We start from the raw sequence: 20,963 nt of genomic DNA on the forward strand, positions 1-20,963 counted from the left end.
CTCGAGTAGAAGCCGAGAGGGGGACTTTCAGCCCAAAAAAATGGGCTGAAAATCTCAGCTTATACTCGAGTATATACGGTATTCTAATTTACTAAGATAATGACTTTTGAGTTTTCATTGGCTATAAGCCATATTCATCAATATTAACAAAAATAAACACTTGAAATAGATCAATCTGTTTGTAATAACTCTATTTTATATATGAGTTTCACTTTTTGCATCGAAGAACTGAAATAAATTAACTTTTTGATGATATTCTAATTTAGTGAGAAACACTTGTATATTGTGGCCTATTTCTCTGTGATATGGCTCTATATAATGCACAAATAGCATACTTTGAAACCATAGAGTACCTTGATTTAAAATTTAAAGAGGTTGTGCACTACTGTTTCATTAATGATATACTGTATCCTAACCTATGACAATGAAAACCCAACTCCCCCCAACGCAATCACTGTTTTTGGTGGTTTCTGAGCCAGAAACGGAGGGTATGTATGCATTATACATACTCGTGGTCAGGGCCCACCTACTGGGTGTGGCCTCCCTCGCTGACAGTATGTATAACGCATATGTAACAAAAAGCCATGAGCCCTCTGGAAAATTAGTGCAGGATGTGCAGAATGTGCCATTAATGAGGAGAGACTGCCATCTGCTGACCAGCCGAAATCAAGCGGAAACAAAGTGTGCTTGCAGATTTGCAGGGTAAGGACCTTGTGTGCTGGACCAGATCAGGTGACCCTCTGTAAAGACTTCCGTGAGATAAAAACCCTGCGCATCAAACCACTCGGAGATTTGGCACCAAAGAACAGAGAGGGGCAGACGTGCTCCAGAGACACCGTTGAGACCAACGTGACAGGCCTCAGCAGGAAGTCTGTGGTACCCGGGTGTCGGTCACCACCTGGCAAGATCCCACCTGGAAGATATACCCTAGTATGGCTTACGTTGGTCAGAGCTGGAATCTGCACCCTTCGCTGGTCAAGGTCTGACTATCCCTGTCAAGAGCTGAGTTCCTGTCCTCTCTGCCCCGAGCCTGATAGACTTTCGCTGACAGCCAAGCCGAGAAGAGCCATACGGCGACTACGGCAGGAGAGACACGCCTGTGAGAGAGGAGGAACAGTGTGAGCAGGGCCGTCACTTCCAGCTATCACCTACGGTACTGGGTCAGCTGGGTCTATGATTACAGGTTGGGAGGGGGCCGGTTGGTGCGTGGGAGGCTCAACGGGCTTTAATAGACTACATCACAAGCGACTTGCATCCAAGCGGGAAAACCCGGTGACCCCCACTAGGATCAGAGCTTCGAGTGAGAATTCACATGGTGAATCCCAAGACTGGGCACATCACTAACGATAATTAGTGAGAGACTTTCTTGCTTGTTTGTAACCTGTTGTGATTCCCTATACTGGTAAATTGCATATCTACTAACCCTAATTGTTTAAAATGTATTGTTGTTTAAAAATACCAATATATCAACCCCTGACTGTTTCCGCCTCGTGATCTCTGTTCGCTGCATTCAGAGACCTGCATTACACATACATACTCCCTGGTCCAGGGTCAGAAACTGGCAAAGTGTGGGCGCTGGGGGGATCCATACGTCCCACAGAGTGACTGCAGACTTATCGATTTGGACCGGACAACCCTTTTAATAGGTGCAGAAATGGTGCAGAAAATCTGCAACATCAAAAACCCACCAAAAGCTCATTCTGGGAGCACAGCCTAAATAAGGCCAGGTGCACACTTTGAGTATTTGGTGAGTTTTTTACCTCAGCATTTGTAAGCCAAAACCAGGAGTGGGTGATAAATACAGAAGTGGTGACATATTTCTATTATACTTTTCCTCTGAATTTAACACTCCTGGTTTTGGCTTACAAATACTGAGATAAAAAACTCACCAAGTACTCCATGTGTTCACGTGGACTAATTGTCTGTTTTAATTTGTGATTACTGGTTTGCATTCAGCCCCATATTCTCATGATGCATTTTGTTTTTAGTAAACCATTCAGCTATGGACTTGTCCACACTTGGCACATATTTTAATGATGACTTGGTTATGTCAGATGTGATAAGATAGCAGAATAATAGCTGCACTGAACAGTCTTATCTTTGTTGTAACTATTAGAATGTGACCTTTTTCATTCCTCTTTCAAAGGTCAGGCACGAGTGACCCGTACTGCATTGTGAAGCTGGATAATGAAGTTGTAGCGCGGTGAGTCCTCTAATATGTGGTTTATCAGTCACAGTACATTTAGAAAACTTTCAGACCCATTCACTCAGTTTACAGTGCTGTATGATAATATAAGGTTTGCCAATATGTGTGCAATTATTCTAAAAATATAAAACTGAAATATCACATTTACGGTATATAAATATTCAGATCCAGTCCGTGGTCCAGAGAGTTCTAGAGCAGGTTGTTACCAGCCTCTCTTTACTTTGCCATTTCACCCTGACCAATATTCCAGTTCTTTAAACCTAAAAAATATCCCATCATCATAATGTTGCCACCACCATGCTTCACAGTAGGGACCAATTGATGAGTGCTGCCTGCTTTCCCCAAACATAACACTTGACATTCAGGCGAAAATGTTTAATAATGGTTATACCAGGGCAGAGAATTGCATTTCCCATGGTCTGAGAGTCCTTTAAATGTCTTTTGGAAAACTCCAAGTATCTGTCATGTGTGTCTTATTTACATCATCCATCTGGTCATCTTACATTAACCCTTTCTGCCATCGGACGGAATAGTATGTCCGATGGCAAAACCCCCGCTTTGATGTGGGCTCCGGCGATGAGCACGCTTCAAAGCCGGGACATGTAAGGGTCTGTGCACAAGTTGCAGATTTGGCTGCGGATCGGCAGTGGATTTGACGATGCGGATTCGCAGCAGATTTCCATGTGGTGTACAGTGCCATGTAAACCTATGGAAGACCAAATCCGCAGTGCACATGCTGCGGAAAATTCCATGTCAATTCTTTGTGCTTATTCCGCAGCGTTTTACACCTGTTCCATAATAGGAATCCACAGGTGTGAAATCCGTACAAAATCCTCAGTAAATCCGCAGGTAATCCGCAGGTAAAATGCAGGGCATTTTACCTGCGGATTTTTCAGAATCTGCGCAGAAAAATCCGCACACGAATCCGCAACGTGTACAAATACCCTTTGCTGTTTTGAACAGCTGAAATGTGCCCGCAGGGGTCCCAGGCAGCACACAGGGGCCCCAGGATGCACACGGGGCCCCAGGAAGCACACGGGGCCCCAGGCAGCGCACAGGGACCCCAGGCAACACACAGAGGCCCCAGGCAACGCACAGGGCCCCAGGCAGCACACATCGCCCAGGGGCCCCAGACAGTGCACAGGGGCCCCAGACATCACACAGGTTTGAGTGGGCCCTGTGCGCTGCATGGGGCCCCGTGTGCTGCCAGGGGCCTGTGCGCTGACTGGGGCCCCTGTGTGCTGCCTGGTGAACTGTGCGCTGCCCGGTGCCCTGTGCGCTGCCTGGGGCCCCTGTGTGCTGCCTGGGGCCTCGTGTGCTGTCTCTGCGACAACCCCCTCCCCACCCCCCCCGTGTGCTGCCTGGGACTCCGTTATTAAGTATATCACTCAATGGTTCTCAAAAGCCTGAAAAATCTGATCTACAGCAGCTGGGGTATATTCTGGCCCAGAGGGGTATAATCTGGCCTAGACCACTTTAACCCCAGGTATCTTCTGGAAAGGGGGTTAATCTGGCCTGTTACGCTGGGTAAAAACAAGAACAAAGGCAGAGCAAAGTCACAACCCCTGTATTAGCTTGAATATAGGCCGTTTCACATCTACAGTGGTATATCATGTAGAAGCTGGAGAAAAGTGGAGGTAAATCCGCACTGCCAACAGCATCAAATGCAGAGAGAGAACGTAGAAATTTAAATGCGGTTTTTATTCAATGCGTTTTGAAGCACACCTGCTTCTACCTCAAGACAAACCACAGAGATAAAAACAGTTTTACACTTTTCTCCAACTTTTACATGATAAACTTCTAAAAGACCTAGCATATCCCACGACTAACCCCCATACGAAATCACCACGGGGAGGTATGTGGGTGTATCCTTGATCTAATAAGAAGCAAAATTTGAGTTCTTGTATTTTGTCAGTCCTGGAAGGTATAGGTTGCTGAGGGTTCTATCGGTTTTCCTAAAGAGTACCTCCCTCCACTAAGCTCTGAGAAATTTCCATGACATGAGTTTTAGTAGTTTTATTTTGTCATCCCTTTTATTTTATGTCATTGTACAATATATACCATATTGTTTTGTTCCCATTTTGTATCATCTTTACATTTTTTTTATATACACTGCCTACTTTTCCAGATTAAATATATAAAATTTAATATCTGTTCTTCTTGCTCTGTAAATCACATCCCTGAAGTTATACGCTATCTTGTAACGGGTGTCCAATCAGCCTGTATAGACGATTGGTGGCAGCCAGTAGTTCCCTTTTGTTATTGTGGAGCTGGCAGTGACTGTATGACTGCACCGGGATATATATACAGTGGGTACGGAAAGTATTCAGACCCCTTTAATGTTTTCACTCTTTGTTTCATTGCGGCCATTTGGAAAATTCAAAAAAAGTTGTTTTTTTTTTCTCATTAATGTACACTCTGCACCTCATCTTGACTGAAAAAAATAGAAATGTATGCATATTTATTAAAAAAGTAAAACTGAAATACCACATGGTCATAAGTATTCTTTGGAGTCCAGCTGTGTTTAATTAAACTGATAGGACTTGATTTGGAAAGGCACACACCTGTTTATATAAAACCTCACAGCTCACAGTGCTTGTCAGACCAAATGAGACTCTTGAGGTCAAAGGAACTGGCCAAGGAGCTCAGAGACAGAATTGTGGCAAGGCACAGATCTGGCCAAGGTTACATCAGAATTTTTGCAGTACTCAAAAAATTAGGGGTGTGTTGGGGTTAGAGTTGGAGTTAGAATTTGGAGGTTCCACTGTTTAGGTACATCAGGGGTTCTCCAAATGCGACATGGCGCCCACCATTGATTACAGCCAATTTTGCGTTCAAAAAGTCAAACGATGCTCCCTCCCTTCTGAGCCCTGCCACGCACCGAAACAGTGGTTTTACCGCACGTACGGGGTTTCGGCGTACTCAGTAGAAATTGCACAGCAAATTTTGTGGTCCTTTTTCTCCTGATACACTTGCAAAAATACAAAAAAAATTAGTTTCAAAGAAAATATTTGTGAAAAAAGTAAAATGTTCATTTTTTCCTTTCACATTGCTTTAGTTCTCAAGAAGCACCTGAAGGGTTAATAAACTTCTTGAATGTAGTTTTGCATACCTTGAGGGGTGCAGTTTTTAGAATGGTGTCAGTTTTGGGTATTTTCTGTCATATAGACCCCCCCAAACTCACTTCAAATGTGAGGTGGTCACTAAAAAAATGGTTTTGTAAATTTTGTTGGAAAAATGAGAAATCGCTTGTCAATTATAACCCTAACGGAAAATAAATATGTTTCCAAAATAGTGCTGATATAAAGTTGACATGTGGGAAATGTTATTTATTAACTATTTTGTGTGACGCCACTCTCTGATTTATGGATGCAAAAATTAAACGTTTGAAAATTGCAAAAAAGTTGTATCGAAGAAATTTTACCACTATCATGAAGTACAATATGTCACGAAATAAATCTCAGAATCAGCGGGATATGTTGATGCATTCCAGAGCTATAACTTCATAAAGAGACAGTAGTCAGAATTGTAAAAATTGGCTTGTCATTAAGTACCAAATTGGCTCTGTCACTAAGGGGTTAAGCACAAAAATAATCACGGCCCTTTGGGCAAAACTGCAAAACAAGACGATAACACTTCGTGCAGTCTTTGCACTAGTGAGGGTCAGCCCACTCAGAGTTAACAATGTTCTTGCACAAGCACTATCTGCATAAACACTCTCCTGGAGTCTTCCTCTCCAGGCCCTCAACAGCCCAGACTAATCCTGGAGTTCAGCTTTAAGGCCAGACCATGTGACTCTCCATCATTTGACTGATCACATGATATTGACATCACACAGGTCCTGTCAGGAAACTGCAGGTGGAGATACAGTGGACCCTCACTCACTTTCTCTATGGAGGTCCACTAAAACCAGCCCATAACATAACTCTCATTTCATGCTCTCAACACGTAATGTGCTGGTTTTATATCACTGACGCCATCATGCGCAGTGACAGGTATCTCCCCTCCATCAGTAGATGGAGGACCTGCTCAAACATCTACTATAAGCACAGCAGCAACATCAGCAGCAATTACAGCAACAGATGGCACAACAGGAGACAAGTAAGCTGCTTATACAGCAAATGCAGCAGCAGCACCAGCAACACCAGCAGCATATTGACTTGCTTACAGAGGCAGTTCGTGGAAAGCAGGCAGCCCCTCCCCCGAGTCCAGGTGATGACACGCACGTCCGGCAGCCGGTAAGATGAGCCATGAAAAAAATGACCCCGGGTGACGATGTGGAGGCATTTTTGATTGTGTGAGAAGCTACATTAAGAGCAGTGAGCAGAGCTGCTGGCCCTCTATTTGACTGGTGAGCCCGAGAAGGCCTATTATGATTTGGCATTGCAGGATGCACAGGGGTATGCCAAGTTAAAGACTGAAATATTGGCACATGCAGGAGTGACTATGTTGGTCAGAGCACAAAGATTTAGCAATTGGGCGTATTATGGCGACAAACCGCCTCGGTCCCAAATGTTTGACCTACTGCATCTGGTGCAAAAATGGCTGCAGCCGTAATCCTCCACTCCAGCCCAGATGGTTGAGCGCATTGCCATGGACCTGGTCGGGCCCTTAGTTAAGTCCGGGGTCATCAATATATCCTTGTGGTAATGGACTACGCTACGCAGTACTCGAAAGCGATACCCCTGAGAAACTCCTCGCACGAGAGCTAGTCCATATTGTCTTCCAGACGGGCCTGGAGAAGGAAATCCTGATGGACCAGGGCACACCGTTTATGTCCAAGGTAATGAGGGAGTTGTGCAATGCCCTCCAGATTACCCAACTTAGGACTTCGGTGTACCATCCGCAGACAGACAGCCTGGTGGAGAGGTTCAATAAGACCCTGAAGTCCATACTGAAGAAGGTTGTGGAGAAGGATGGCCGAGTTTGGGATTGCCTCCTGCCATACTTCCTGTTCTCCATCAGGGAAGTCCCCTAGGTCTCAACAGAGTTCTCACCGTTCGAGCTGTTATATGGACGGCACCACAGGGATTTCTAGATGTTACAGAGGAGACTTGGGAAGTAGAAGTTACACCCCACCGGAGCATCATCGAGCATGTGGCCCAAATGCAGGACCGGATAGCAAGTGTGATGCCAATTGTGAAGGAGAGCCTCCTTCAAGCACAAGAAGCCCAGGCGAGAGTCTACAACCGAGCTGCAAGGCTGAGACAGTTTAGTCCTGGCGACCGGGTGCTCGTGTTGATCCCCACTGTGGAAAGCAAATTCTTGGCCAAGTGGCAAGGGCCATACAAGGTGGTTGAGAAGTTGAGTGATGTCAACTATAAAGTCCACCAACCGAGGGGAGAAAGCCATACCAAATGTACCACATCAACCTGCTGAAACCGTGGTGAGACAGGGACCTGGTAGAAGCAAGCTGCCTAGGGGCCCATCCTGAAGCCACGGTCGAGGAGGTCACAGTGCCAGAGACACTATCCCCGGCCCAGAAACAACAGTACTGTAAGCTGCTTCAGAGGAACCGAGACCTGTTTTCAGAGTTACCAGAATGTACGCAGGTGATGGAGCACAAAATCCTGACGGAACCAAGTGTGACGGTGAACCAAAGACTGTATTGGATTCCTGAAATTCACCGCGAGGTGATCTCACTGGAGGTGAAGAATGTTGAGCCTGGGTGTCATTCGGTACCCGGGGTCGATGATTTTATTGAGAGGCTAGGATCAGCCAGGTACATCACCACCCTGGATCTAACGAAGTGGTACTGGCAAATTCTTCTGTCTCCAAGTGTCAAGGAGAAGACGGCCTTTTCTACACCTGACGAGTGCTTTCAATATACCCGGATGCCGTTTGGACTACAAGGAGCCCTAGCCACCTTCCAGAGGGCAATGGACCAAATTCTAGTCCCTCACAAGAAGTAAGCCGCCGTTTATTTGGACCACATTGTGATTTTCAGCCTGGATTGGGGAAATCACCTGCAGTAGGTCCAGGCGGTACTCGATGCACTAAGGAAAGCAGGGTTTACTATAAACCCTAGAAGTGCACCCTTGGGAAAGAGGAGACAAAGTACTTTGGCTTTATCATTGGAAGAGGCGAGATAAAGCCGCAATTAGACAAAGTAGGGGCCATCCAGAAGTGGCCACAGCCGGTCTCCAAAAAGCAGGTCAGGGCATTCCTCAGAATAGTGATATATTATCGGCGATTTATTCTGAACTTCACCATGATAGCTGCCCCCCTGAGTGATCTTCTCAAGGGCACAAAGTTGATGATGGTCAAATGGTCCTCTGAAGCAGAGATGGCATTCCAGGAGTTGACAAGCCAATTTTTACAATTCTGACTACTGTCTCTTTATGAAGTTATAGCTCTGGAATGCATCAACATATCCCGCTGATTCTGAGATTTATTTCGTGACATATTGTACTTCATGATAGTGGTAAAATTTCTTCGATACAACTTTTTTGCAATTTTCAAACGTTTAATTTTTGCATCCATAATTCAGAGAGTGGCGTCACACAAAATAGTTAATAAATAACATTTCCCACATGTCAACTTTATATCAGCACTATTTTGGAAACATATTTATTTTCCGTTAGGGTTATAATTGACAAGCGATTTCTCATTTTTCCAACAAAATTTACAAAACCATTTTTTTAGTGACCACCTCACATTTGAAGTGAGTTTGGGGGGGTCTATATGACAGAAAATACCCAAAACTGACACCATTCTAAAAACTGCACCCCTCAAGGTATGCAAAACTACATTCAAGAAGTTTATTAACCCTTCAGGTGCTTCTTGAGAACTAAAGCAATGTGAAAGGAAAAAGAAGAAGATGACTGGGTGTATAAGACGACCCCCGTCTTATACGGCGGGCATATCCCAAATTCCATATTTTATATGGAAAAGTTGGGGGTCGTCTTATACGCCCAGTCATCTTATACACCAGAAAATATGGTAAGTTAAATATGAAACATTTCCTTTATATTTTAGGCCAAAAAATATATTGTCTTTTTTTTTTTTTCATTTTAAAAATTACAAAAAGGAAAATGGTCCGATCCCAAAGTTTGGGCACCCTTGGAGATTTGTGTGCTCAGATAACTTTGATCAAGGTTTCAAACCTTAATTAGCCTGTTGGGGTTTGGCTTGATCATTATCATCTCTAGGAACAGCCAGGTGATGCAAAATTCCCAGCTTTATAAAAACCCAACCTCTTCTAACCGTGTGGCAAAAAATAGCAGCCATAAGTTCTTCTAAGCAGCTGCCTAGCACTCTGAAAATGAAAATAGTGGAGGCCCACAAAGCATGAGAAGGGTATAAGAAGATAGCAACACATTTTCAAGTTGCTCTTTTGTCATACTCAAATCCAGCAGCTCTTGTGCACCAAGCGGCAGCTCTTCCCTCTGAGCTAATCAGCTCGCTGGACAGTTCATTGCTAAACCAGATACTAGTACCTGTGTTGTTTCTGATTAGCTCCACCCTGTAATCTCATGATTGAACACCCTACTTAAACCTGGTATTGCACTTCCTTCCTTGCGAGATTATTGAGTCAAGCTCTTTCCACCTGCTGCTTGGTCCAAAAAATACTGCTGCTCCCGTGTACCGACCACTAGCTAACTCCTGACTACGCAAGCTGCTTATCCTCCCAACTATACTGCTTCTCCCGTGTACTGACCTCTGGCTAACTCTTAACTACACTACCTGCCGGTGCTTCTCCTAGTGGTTGCAATACCACAACTCCAACTCAGATCAGTTCATGACACCTTTCCTCAGTTCGAAATGTAAATAAGAAATGGCAGTTAACAGGAACAATGAAGGTCAAGATAAGGTCTGGAATACAAAGCACAATTTCAGTGAGAGCATCTCTTAGAATTGCTAGAGAGGCATATCAGAACCCCCGCTTGGCTACAAAACACCTTCAAAAATATTTTGCAGACTCTGGAGTTGTAGTACATTGTTCTACTGTTCAGAGACACCTGCACAAACGGCATTCATGAGAGTAATCAGAAGAAAAACTCTCCTGTGTCCTACCCCATAAAATTCAGCATCAGAAGTATGCAAAAGAACATATAAACAAGCGCCTGATGCATTTTGTAAGCAAGTCCTGTAGACCGATGAGGTTGAAATAGAACACTTTGGCCACAATGATCAAAAGTATGTGTGGAGAAAAAGGGCACAGAATTTTAGGAAAAGAACATCTCATCAACCATAAAGCATGGTGTTGAATCGATCATTCTTTGGTGTTGTGTTGCAGCTAATAGCACGAGGAACATTTCACAGGTAGAGGAAGTTTCAATGAAATTTCAATAAATTCTTGATTCCAACATAACAGCATCTGTAAAAAAGCTGAAGTTGAAAAAGAAAATGGCTTCTACAAATGGATAATGACCCTAAACATAAGTCAAAATCCACAATAGACTACCTCATAAGCAAACTGAAAGTTTTACAATGGCCCTCACAGTCCCCTGATTCGAACATCATTGAAAATCTGTGGCTAGACCTCAAAATAGCAGTGCCTGCAAGACGATGTAGGAATCTCACAGAACTGGAAGAATTTTCCAAGGCAGAATGGATGAAAATCCCTCAAAGAAAAATTGAAAGGCTCTTGCACCATATACAAGCTGTGATACTTGCAAAAGGGGTGCTACTAGATACATGATAACAGTAATTTTGACCACTGGTGCCCAAACTTTTACATGGCACTGTACATGCATTTTTGATGTGATTCCACTGTGGAATAAATGTACATGCATTTTTTACTTGCAGATTTTTCACATCTATGAGAAAAATCTGCATGGAAAGCTCCGCATAACCGCAAGAGAAACTGGCATTTTGTAGAATTGAAACACGCACCACAGGCTAGTTTAGACTGAGAAAAAAAATCAGTGGGCATGAGATTTCTGTAGATCCCATCCACTTTGTTGGAATTGGAAAATGCTGTTTTGTAGAGAACATATACAGTATAACATCAAAAACTCATTGTGGGTACACAGACTTCCAGTTCCAGCAAAGTGGATGGGACTTATAGAAATGTCATGGCCACTGTGGTTCTTTTTTACTCAGTGTAAACTGTAATTTGGTGCATGTTTCAAATCCCCAGCATATCAATTTATCTTGCGGGTATGCAGTTGCGATTTTAGTGCGTTTTTGCAGCGGAAATTTACCAACAATGCAGAAAATCAGCACATGACTGTATTAATAGAGAGTTCTGTCATCGCCAAATACCAGGAAGTATCAAAAACAAAGCAGCTTTATTTAAACTATGACATACCAACGAGAGACCAAAAAATGCAGAGGAAAAACATGCTAAAAATATGTAAAAAAAAAAAACTCACTTAATGCAATGAATAAAACGCAAGAAACCTAGTTTACTTAAGGTAACATGCACACGCTGAGTTTTTTGTGAGTTTTTTACCTCAGTATTTGTAAGCAAAAACTAGGAGAGGAACAGTCAGAGGAAAAGTATAATAGAAACACCGTCACCACATCTGCATTTTTTACCTACTCCTGGTTTTGGTTTACAAGTACTGAGCTAAAAAACTCACCACATACTAAACGTCTTATTATGGCCTAATCAAAAACTCACCAAAAGCTCATCGTGGGAGCGTAGCCTCTCCATTACTAACTCCTAGGCTTGATTTCAGCAGACATAAAGCAGCTGACATCAACCCCAAATCTATTACCCCACTTGTCAACGCACCATGGCAAGTGGGAAGAGCCAAGGCTGAGAGCTAGAATTGGCGCATAGAATGAAAGTGCCATTTCTGGGGCGGCTGAGGGATGATGTTCTTAGTCTGGGAGGGGACCAATGTCCATGGCCCTTTCCCAGCCTATTAATATGAGCCCACAGCTGTCTATTTAGCCTTTGCTGGTTAATAAAAATAGGGGGAACCCACGTAATTTTTTGGAGCATTTTATGGGGCCCATCATATACTGTATGGAGCATTATATGGGGCCCATCATATACTGTATGGAGCATTTTATGGGGCCCATAATATACTGTATGGAGCATTATATGGGGCCCAGCATATATGGAGCAATATATTATTTATTTATTTTTGCTTATATAGCGCTATATTTTCTGCAGCGCTTTACTTAGAGACCCATCATATACTGGAGCATTATATGGGGCCCATCATATACTGTATGAAGCATTATATTGGACCCATCTTACACTGTTTTGGGGCCCATTGTGTATGGAGCAATGTATGGGGCTCATATTGTATTGAGCAATATATGTAGCTCATTATACTGTATGGAGCAAAATATGTGGCTCATTATTCTAAAAGGAGCACTATATGGTGCCTATAATTCTGAATGGAGAAATAAATAGGGCTCATTATTCTGTATGGTGCAATATATGGGTCTCATTATACTGTGTGGAGCACTATGTGGTTCCCATAATACTGTATGGAGCAATATATGGGGCTCATTATTCTGTATTGAGCACCATGTGGTGCCCAGAATACTAAATGGTGCATTATATGGGGTTCATTATACTGTGTGGAGCACTACGTCGTACCCATAATATTGTATCAATATATGAGGCTCATTATTCTGTATGGAGCACTATGTGGTGCCCATAATACTAAATGGAGAAATATATAGGGCTAATTATTCTGTATGGTCCACTATGTGGTGCCCATAATACTGTATGGAGAAATGTATGGGGCTAATTATTCTTTATGGAGCACTATGTGGTGCCCATAATACTGTATGGAGAAATATAATAGGTTAATTATTCTGTATGGAGCACTATGTGGTGCCCATAATGCTGTTTGGAGGGCTATACTGTCCGGTTTCTAAGCTATTGTAACATTTATACTACAAGGTGGGCCATTGGAAAAAATAAAGTTGGATCCAAAATGGCCGACTTCAAAATGACTGCCATGGTCACCACCCATCTTAAAAAGTTTTCCCCCTCCCATATACTAATGTGCCACAAACAGGAAGTTGATATCACCAACCGTTCCCATTTTATTTAGGTGTATCCATAGAAATGGCCCACCCTGTATATATCACTAGTGAAATCTTTATCCTAAGTCATATTGTACGACTCGTTAGAGGGTTGATTGTGACTTGTAGCATCGCTACTTCCAACAGGTGGCGCTATAGAGTTTAAGTCCTCTTTTTCTCAGAAGAGGCAATTTGCATAGTGAAATCTTTGGCATTGTACTATGCCTACAGTATATTTCTCTTCTGTATCTATGCATTATAAATTGTGGTATGTGTTAAAGGGGCCCACTGAGAGTCTTTTGCACGGGGCCCAGGAAAACCTGGAGCCGGTCCTGGCTATGAACCTTCATGACTATTGTCCCCTTTCCAGAATATTAACACCAGCCCCCAGCTGTTGGCTTTCCTTCAGCCAATTGGGAAAAGTAAGGGGGACTACATGCCGTCTTTTTTATTTATTTATTTATTTAATACGTGGTATAGACGGCAGGTGCTGACTCGCTGATTGTAGGGAGACCAGGCGACAATGATAAGAATCGGCTTCAGCACCCGACGCTAACTGTAAAGCTTTTCCCAGACACGGTACTTGTCACACTGATGGCATCTGTGTGTCATAAGTGTGCACGTGTGTGGAACATATTGCGGACTGTGCTGCAGCAAAAAAAACAGACACGGTCCGTGGAAGCACACTGAAGTGCGCAGACCCATTGATTTAAATGGGTCTATGCACGTGTAAGTGTCTGCAGTACGTGTAGAAACTGTAACCGTATGTACTTGACGTGTGGGGTACACTTGACTCACAAGCGCCTCTGATGACTATACCCTTTCTCCCAAAACCTTTTATCTATACCACCCCCACCCTATAATGACATTAGTTGTAATACCCAAAAATGACATAACACCAGCTTTTTGGATTAAATGGCCACAGCAGCCTTTTTATTAACATACAATTACAAATATAAAACAACAACCCAAACTCGGAAGGGGTGGTCCTCGAAGCCCCAAATTAAGGATTTCCAATGTTCCCCTTTAATATTCCTTTTGGCCTCCAGGCTTAGTCTTACCACTAGCCGCAAAGCACCAGCTCGGAGGCAGCTAATGACCAGCCCGGCCAAAACCAACAAATACCAAGTCCCATAATTATTCGTTACACCGACTGATCGACCACATCCACTCATAATCCACTCCGGGGGAGTCCAGGACCAATAGAGATCCCCCCCCCCTGCAATCCGCCAACGCACTTTCCACCAACTTCGAGGACCTTCCCCCCTCGCCACCAACATAAATGTTCTGTCACCTCAAACATTTATGTCCCTCCAAACTCTCAGGCCGGTTTCAATGCCCTCTTGAATGGCCAAGCAGCACATGTCCGTCCCCTCCGCATTCAAGTGAACCCCATCCGACCTCCAATATTCCCCTTTCCCCGATTCCAGATTAACGTGCCGTACGACCACTGCTCCATTTCGTGACATGAAACGCGAAATTGCCCTATTCACTTTGATCCTTGCCTTGTTTATTCCTTCAACCGACCTTGCCCCGCGCCACACTTTCCGAGGGACAATGTCAGACCACACAACCATCAACTTTGGGAACGACGGCCACAACCGCAACATGTCAAATTTTACCTCTTTTATCAGTTCCCGGCAAGGTCTTTTCCCCAAATCATTCCCACCCAAATGAACCACCACCAAATCCGGGCCCGGTCTAAATGTACAAATCGGTGAAATTCCGGCAAGAATTGACTCCAGACCATCCCGCGCTTCCCGATCCAGCGCAACGTCGCGGAATCTCTCTGGAACCCCAGCTGAGGCCCGTCGGGCCGAACCTCTCCCCTCAGTGCCGCCCAGAACACGAAGGAATGGCCTAAAATCCAGACCAAACGGGATGTACCACCTGAAATAAATAACAAAACCGTAAGTAAGAAAAAACCATCACGAGGCATGTAAATCCTAATACACTAAATTCGGGCGGATGTAAGATCTGAATCTGATTGATTCCCACCGACCAATTCTCTTTACCACATCTTCACCTAAACCTCTTCTAGCCGCCTCAGTCGCCGCCCCAATCCTAAATGAGTGTCAACTGTAGTCTGTGGGCGAAATACCCCCAGCTGCCAAACACCATTTGAACACTGCGATAAACTGGAATCGCAAGAAAAAGGACCCATCTTCGTGTATCAGAAAGGGGTTGGATAACACGCCCTTGCGTCTAATTAAATTATTCGCGCACAACACTGGAAACATGATGTAACCCGGAAATGCAAACAAAGCCACTTTGCAACCTTTTCCACAAACATCGGTCTTAGAAGACCGCAGTAATATCTCCCCCCTGTCACCAAACATATGAACATCTTCTCTCCGTACCCCCCCTTTCATTAATTTGGAGGGGCTAACCAAGTCCCTGAGGCGAAATGCACCGAAAAAGGCTAATGCAAAAGCTACTCTGAAAAGGTCAATCTCACATTGTGATACACATACCATCGACAACTGTGCGCCTAAAACCAATAACACCTCGTACGAAACTGGACGTCTCAAGTCCTCAACTTTCCAACCCTTTCTCCACCCTTTTAACGCCTGACATACCAAAAACGATTTTGTAACATCCTTGGCACCCTGCGCCTTAAAACCAAAAGCTAGCCCTGCTAGCATCTTATTCAATTTTGAAACATACCAACCCTTTTCTTTTAGGTGGCCAATCAACAAAAGCAATCTGGGTTCATCCTGCAAACGCTCCCCTATATAACCTTTACAATCCTCCCAAACCCCCCATGCATGATCATATTGCTTCCAGGTCCTAACAGATAGAGAGTTCACCAATAAACCATCTAAAGCCCGTCAGGAAGATTCCACAACTCCGCCGGACACTCCATGCCTGCTGAGTCCGCTTGAGGCACCAGCTCTCGAAAACGGTCCTCCTGGAGATGAGAAAGAGCGACAACAACTGAGTTACTCTCCAATGACCTGACTTCGGCTACAATCCACAAGTTACACAATAAACCCAAGAAAACCAGATGTTGCAAAATTTTTACCACTAATGGGGAATCCGCTGACAATGAATTTATCACCCTCGCCTCACTTTCTGACCTGCATGGGAAACGTATCTTTTTATTCATGATAGCCTTGCCCCATAACGACAAGGCCACCAAAATGGGAAACAGGTGCGTCAACACGCGATTCGCTGACCAACCTTGTTCCTTCCAAAAAACAGGCCATTCCGCCAACAACCAAGCACCCTGAAAAAACAATCCGAAACCGCATCCGTCTACCACTGCGGCAAACAGACCCAAAGCGTCCGCATCTATCACCGGCTCAATCCATATGGACTTACCATTGTAATCCTCCAAAAATCTCGCCCAAACTGCCAAATCATCTCGTAACTCTTTTCTCAATCTAATAAAATGAATGGGAGATTTTACACCTGCTGTTGACAATGATAGCCTCCTGCAAAATGCTCGACCCATCGGCATGATCCGACAAGCGAAGTTCAACTTGCCTAACAATGACTGCACCTCACGTAATCTCAGTTTCTTCGCCCTGTGCGCCCTAAACACTTCTTCACGCAACGTGCCAACTTTTTCCTCTGGTAATCTACAAACCATTTCCATCGTATCAATTTCGATACCTAAAAAACTCAAAACAGTAACTGGGCCCACCGTCTTATCTGCAGCTTATGGGACCCCAAAACTCTTAGCAACCGTTTCCATTGAATGCAATAGTATTGAACAGTCTGCAGTCTGAGCCGCCCCTATGAACAAAAAATCATCAAGATAATGTATACATGAATTTAAACCTGACACGTCTCTTATCACCCATTCCAAAAAGGTGCTGAAGGTTTCAAAATACGCGCAAGATAGGGAACACCCCATGGGAAGACAGTGATCAACAAAATAACCTCCATTCCAATAACACCCTAACAAATGCATACTATCCGGATGGACAGGTAGAAGCCTGAACGCTGCTTCGATATCTGTCTTTGCTAACTTGGCACCCTGGCCGCACACCCGAACCTAGTGCATGGCTGCATCAAAAGAAGTGTAAACCACCGAGCACAATTGCGGATCAATGCCGTCGTTTACGGACGATCCCCTAGGAAAGGACAAATGATGTATCATCCTAAATTTATTGGGTTCCTTCTTTGGAACTATACCTAGTGGCGATACCCTTAAATTCTGCAGAGGAGGACAAGCAAACGGACCTGCTATCCTGCCCAGACTGACTTCTTTTTCTAACTTCTCCGTCACAACCTCAGGAAACTGCCTCGCCGATTTCAAATTTTTCTTAGAAAAATTTGCTGCCATATCAACTGATGGGATTCGAAAACCATCCCTGAAACTATCTTCCAACAACCTCGCCACCATCCTATCTGGGTACCTATTTAGATAGTGTACCATCTCTCCCAGCCGAATTGGCATCACCCCTTTTTTCAGCTCCCTCAGCTCCTCTCTGTCTGCTTCCACTGAAACATTTTGATGATCCGTGCGTGCCACCGCAGATTGTACACTCGTGCTTAAATTTGCATTTTGCGCCAAATCAAGACCCCTCGTTGAATGCAAAGCACAAACCCTTCTGCATGGCCGTTGGATGTCCTGACTGGCTATAGCCCCCTGCGCTCCTGGGAAAGGACTGAGTGCTAGGCCCCGCTCTGGATGGGACCATCACCCGCATCCAAAGTGCTATATCCTTATGATCCCACCGAATTCCTTCCTCTGACGAAATTGCTCATCATATCTCCACCACCCTTGACCCCCATACACTCGGTAAGCCTCACCTATAGCGTCCATATAGCAGAATAACCCCGAACAATTTTTGGGAGCCTTTTCTCCTATTACGCTGGCCAAGATGGCAAATGCCTGCAGCCAATTTGCAAAAGTTCTCGGAATCAATCTGTACCTCCTCCTTTCCTCGTCCTCTTTCTTTGTCTCATCTCTTCTCACCATATCTAAGTTAAACCGTTCTAGGGGCAACAAAGAAAAAATTTCCACATACTCCCCCTTCCATATTTTTTCCCTAATCTCGCTTTTAAGATGAGCTCCTAAAGGGCCCTCGAAACACACGTAGACCTCTCTGCGTGCTGTATTGTCTAACCTCACTGTATCCTCCTCTTTCTCCGTGTCTCCTGCCTGGCTAGACACTGATACCGTAGCGGAGGAAATGGCTGCACCGGCCCCCCCGCTCTTGTTCCTTAAACTTTCCGCCGATACATCCCTAACCGGCACATTAGAGACCTCCCCAAACATGCCCCCTTGCCCAGAGATCCTACCCGTATACCCCAGCCAGGCAGTAGATGGGGGGGCAACAACCTGACCACCCCCAGATCCCCACAGAAGAGCTAAATCTCTCAGCCCATGCATAAGCATATTTAACCCCCCACTAACCCCTCCAGGAACCCCATCCTGACTACCACTCCCAGGCGAGGTCAACAAAGGGGGATAAGATAAAAAAGAGGTGTTCTCGCCAAGTTGCCCGAGCGCTGTAGACCCGGCAGCCGACCATCCAGTTGCCTGATGTTGCCTCTCATCCTCCGTCCTCCTTTCGTGGTCTGATGCTCCATGATCCATGTGGATGCTGCTGTGAGATGCTCTCCTCAACGTTCCTGGAGAACCTGCGGTAGTCTGTGCCGGAGACTGGGAGCCTGCATTATCCGGGGACTGCCGCCGCTGATGGTCCCTGTTTGTGGAAGGGGGGATGGGGCTTGCGCAGCACCGAGCGGCGGCCTGGGGACACGCGCCACGCTCGACCCCCTGCTGTCCCTCACTGCCACTGGTACTGCGGCGCTGCTAGGGCCGGCTGTTAGCCGCCCGCGATGCACCCCCCCGCTGAGGCGCCTGTGGAGCAGGCCCCCGTATCGGGTCTCTCCTGTCCGCCAATCGCCGAGCCGGCTCACCTGACACAGTGGCTCCGGCCGTTCCTGCTCCCGACACCCTGCGCGATCCTGATGTTGAGGAGGAGGCCGATGCCTCCCCCTGTTGCAGACCCCGCCGCGTGACCGGATTCCTCCCAGCTCGCCCTTGGGACCCGGCAATCCTGCGGCGCGCGCCGCCAGCTGGAGGGTCCTCGGAGGGGCTCCTACTCCGGCGTCGGGCCCGAGGGGGGACGTCAGGGCTTAGGCGTGCTGGCGGCCGGGACCGCCGCAGCCGGCGCCCTCCAGTGGGGACCTGGGGAGATCCAGCCGCCACCCCCTGGAGAAGGCTGCTCACATTTTGCTGCAGCCACGCAGTACCCTGCGTGCTGGCCGTGTCTCGGAGGCTCTGCAGGAGCGCTTCCACCTCCATGTCGGCAGACCGGAGCTTCGTTCACTCACAAACAGGCAGGTGAGAGAACGCTCCAGTGAAGTTAATGACGTGGAATTGGCGGTTTCCTCTTTACCCGCCCCACAGGCTCTCAGCCCACAGCTCCTCCTATCCTCCCCTTTTTGATCCTTTCCCCTCCCCAATTAAAAAACTCAGCCCATGTTAACCCCATACTGCCTATTAACCCCCTGTGGCACTGCTGCTCGCACATGACCCCGTCATGACGGCCTCCCTTGATGGCCCGGGGCCCAGTATGGCCTTTCTGGAGACACGGATGTGTGAAAAAAGCCTTAAGCATAGTTTTCTGTAACAAGGAAGTGATTCCAGGAGCATGAAATGGTTTAAAGGTTGCCTTTAAGAATTATGAAGGCCATCATTTTGCATTTTATGAGATTACAGAATGATGGAAGCATGAAACTTGAAGTTTGCATATGATGATTCAAAATGAACCACGCATTAGCATTGACAATGTCCAACATTGTACTGCAATCTGCTGCAATTGAATGTAAAACAACAACGTAAAATAAGCCCTGGCCTTAGAAAGATTGCAATGTACCATCTTAACCCTTTCTATTCTACACCTTGCTATACACCTAAAGTAACTACTGCTTGATCCTTGCAGTTACTCCAATGATGAAGTGATCACAGGGAGGGGTGACCTAACACCTCTAGTATTGCTTGTACAACCCCTGGCAAAATTTATGTAATAGTAACATAGTTATTCAGGTTGAAGGAAGACTTTAAGTCCATCTAGTTCAACCCATAGCCTAACCTAACATGCCCTAACATGTTGATCCAGAGGAAGGCAAAAAAAAAAACATGTGGCAAATAAGAAGCTCCACTTTGGGGGAAAAAATTCCTTCCTGACTCCACATTCGGCAATCAGACTAGTTCCCTGGATCAACGCCCTATCAAGGAATCTAGTATATATACCCTGTAACATTATACTTTTCAAGAAAGGCATCCAGTCCCCTCTTAAATTTAAGTAACGAATCACTCATTACAACATCATACAGCAGAGAGTTCCATAGTCTCACTGCTCTTACAGTAAAGAATCTGCATCTGTTATTATGCCTAAACCTTCTTTCCTTCAGACGTAGAAGATGCCACCTTGTCCCAGTCTCAGGTCTATGATTAAAAAGATCATCAGAAAAGTCTTTGTACTATCCCCTCATATAGTTATACATTAAAATAAGATCACCCCTTAGTCTTTGTTTTTCCAAACTAAATAGCCCCAAGTGTAATAACCTGTCTTGGTATTGCAGACCCCCCAGTCCTCTAATAACCTTGGTCGCTCTTCTCTGCACCAGCTCCAGTTCAGCTATGTCTTTCTTATACACCGGAGACCAGAACTGTGCACAGTATTCTAAGTGTGGTCGAACTAGTGACTTGTATAGCGGTAAAATTATGTTCTCATCATGAGCATCTATGCCTCGTTTAATGCAATGTAATCACCGGCCTTGGAGGATGTTCATTCAGTTGTTTAATTTTGTAGAAAAAAAGCAGATCACAGACATGGCACAAAACTAA

At 45.1% G+C, this 20,963-nt stretch overlaps 1 protein-coding gene across 4 annotated transcripts in view; it reads left to right on the top strand.

The window, feature by feature from the left end:
• RASAL1 (RAS protein activator like 1) overlaps window positions 1-20,963 on the top strand; it is a 210,858-nt gene that overhangs the window by 44,543 nt on the left and 145,352 nt on the right. For all 4 annotated transcript variants that reach the window (XM_069759909.1, XM_069759894.1, XM_069759900.1 and 1 more), the window contains exon 2: window positions 2,147-2,203. In XM_069759909.1, the coding sequence (XP_069616010.1) occupies window positions 2,147-2,203 (57 nt within the window). The remainder of the gene's footprint in view (window positions 1-2,146; window positions 2,204-20,963) is intronic.

The sequence above is a fragment of the Ranitomeya imitator genome, chromosome 1 (genome assembly GCF_032444005.1).
Source record: "Ranitomeya imitator isolate aRanImi1 chromosome 1, aRanImi1.pri, whole genome shotgun sequence".
Lineage (NCBI taxonomy): Eukaryota > Metazoa > Chordata > Amphibia > Anura > Dendrobatidae > Ranitomeya > Ranitomeya imitator.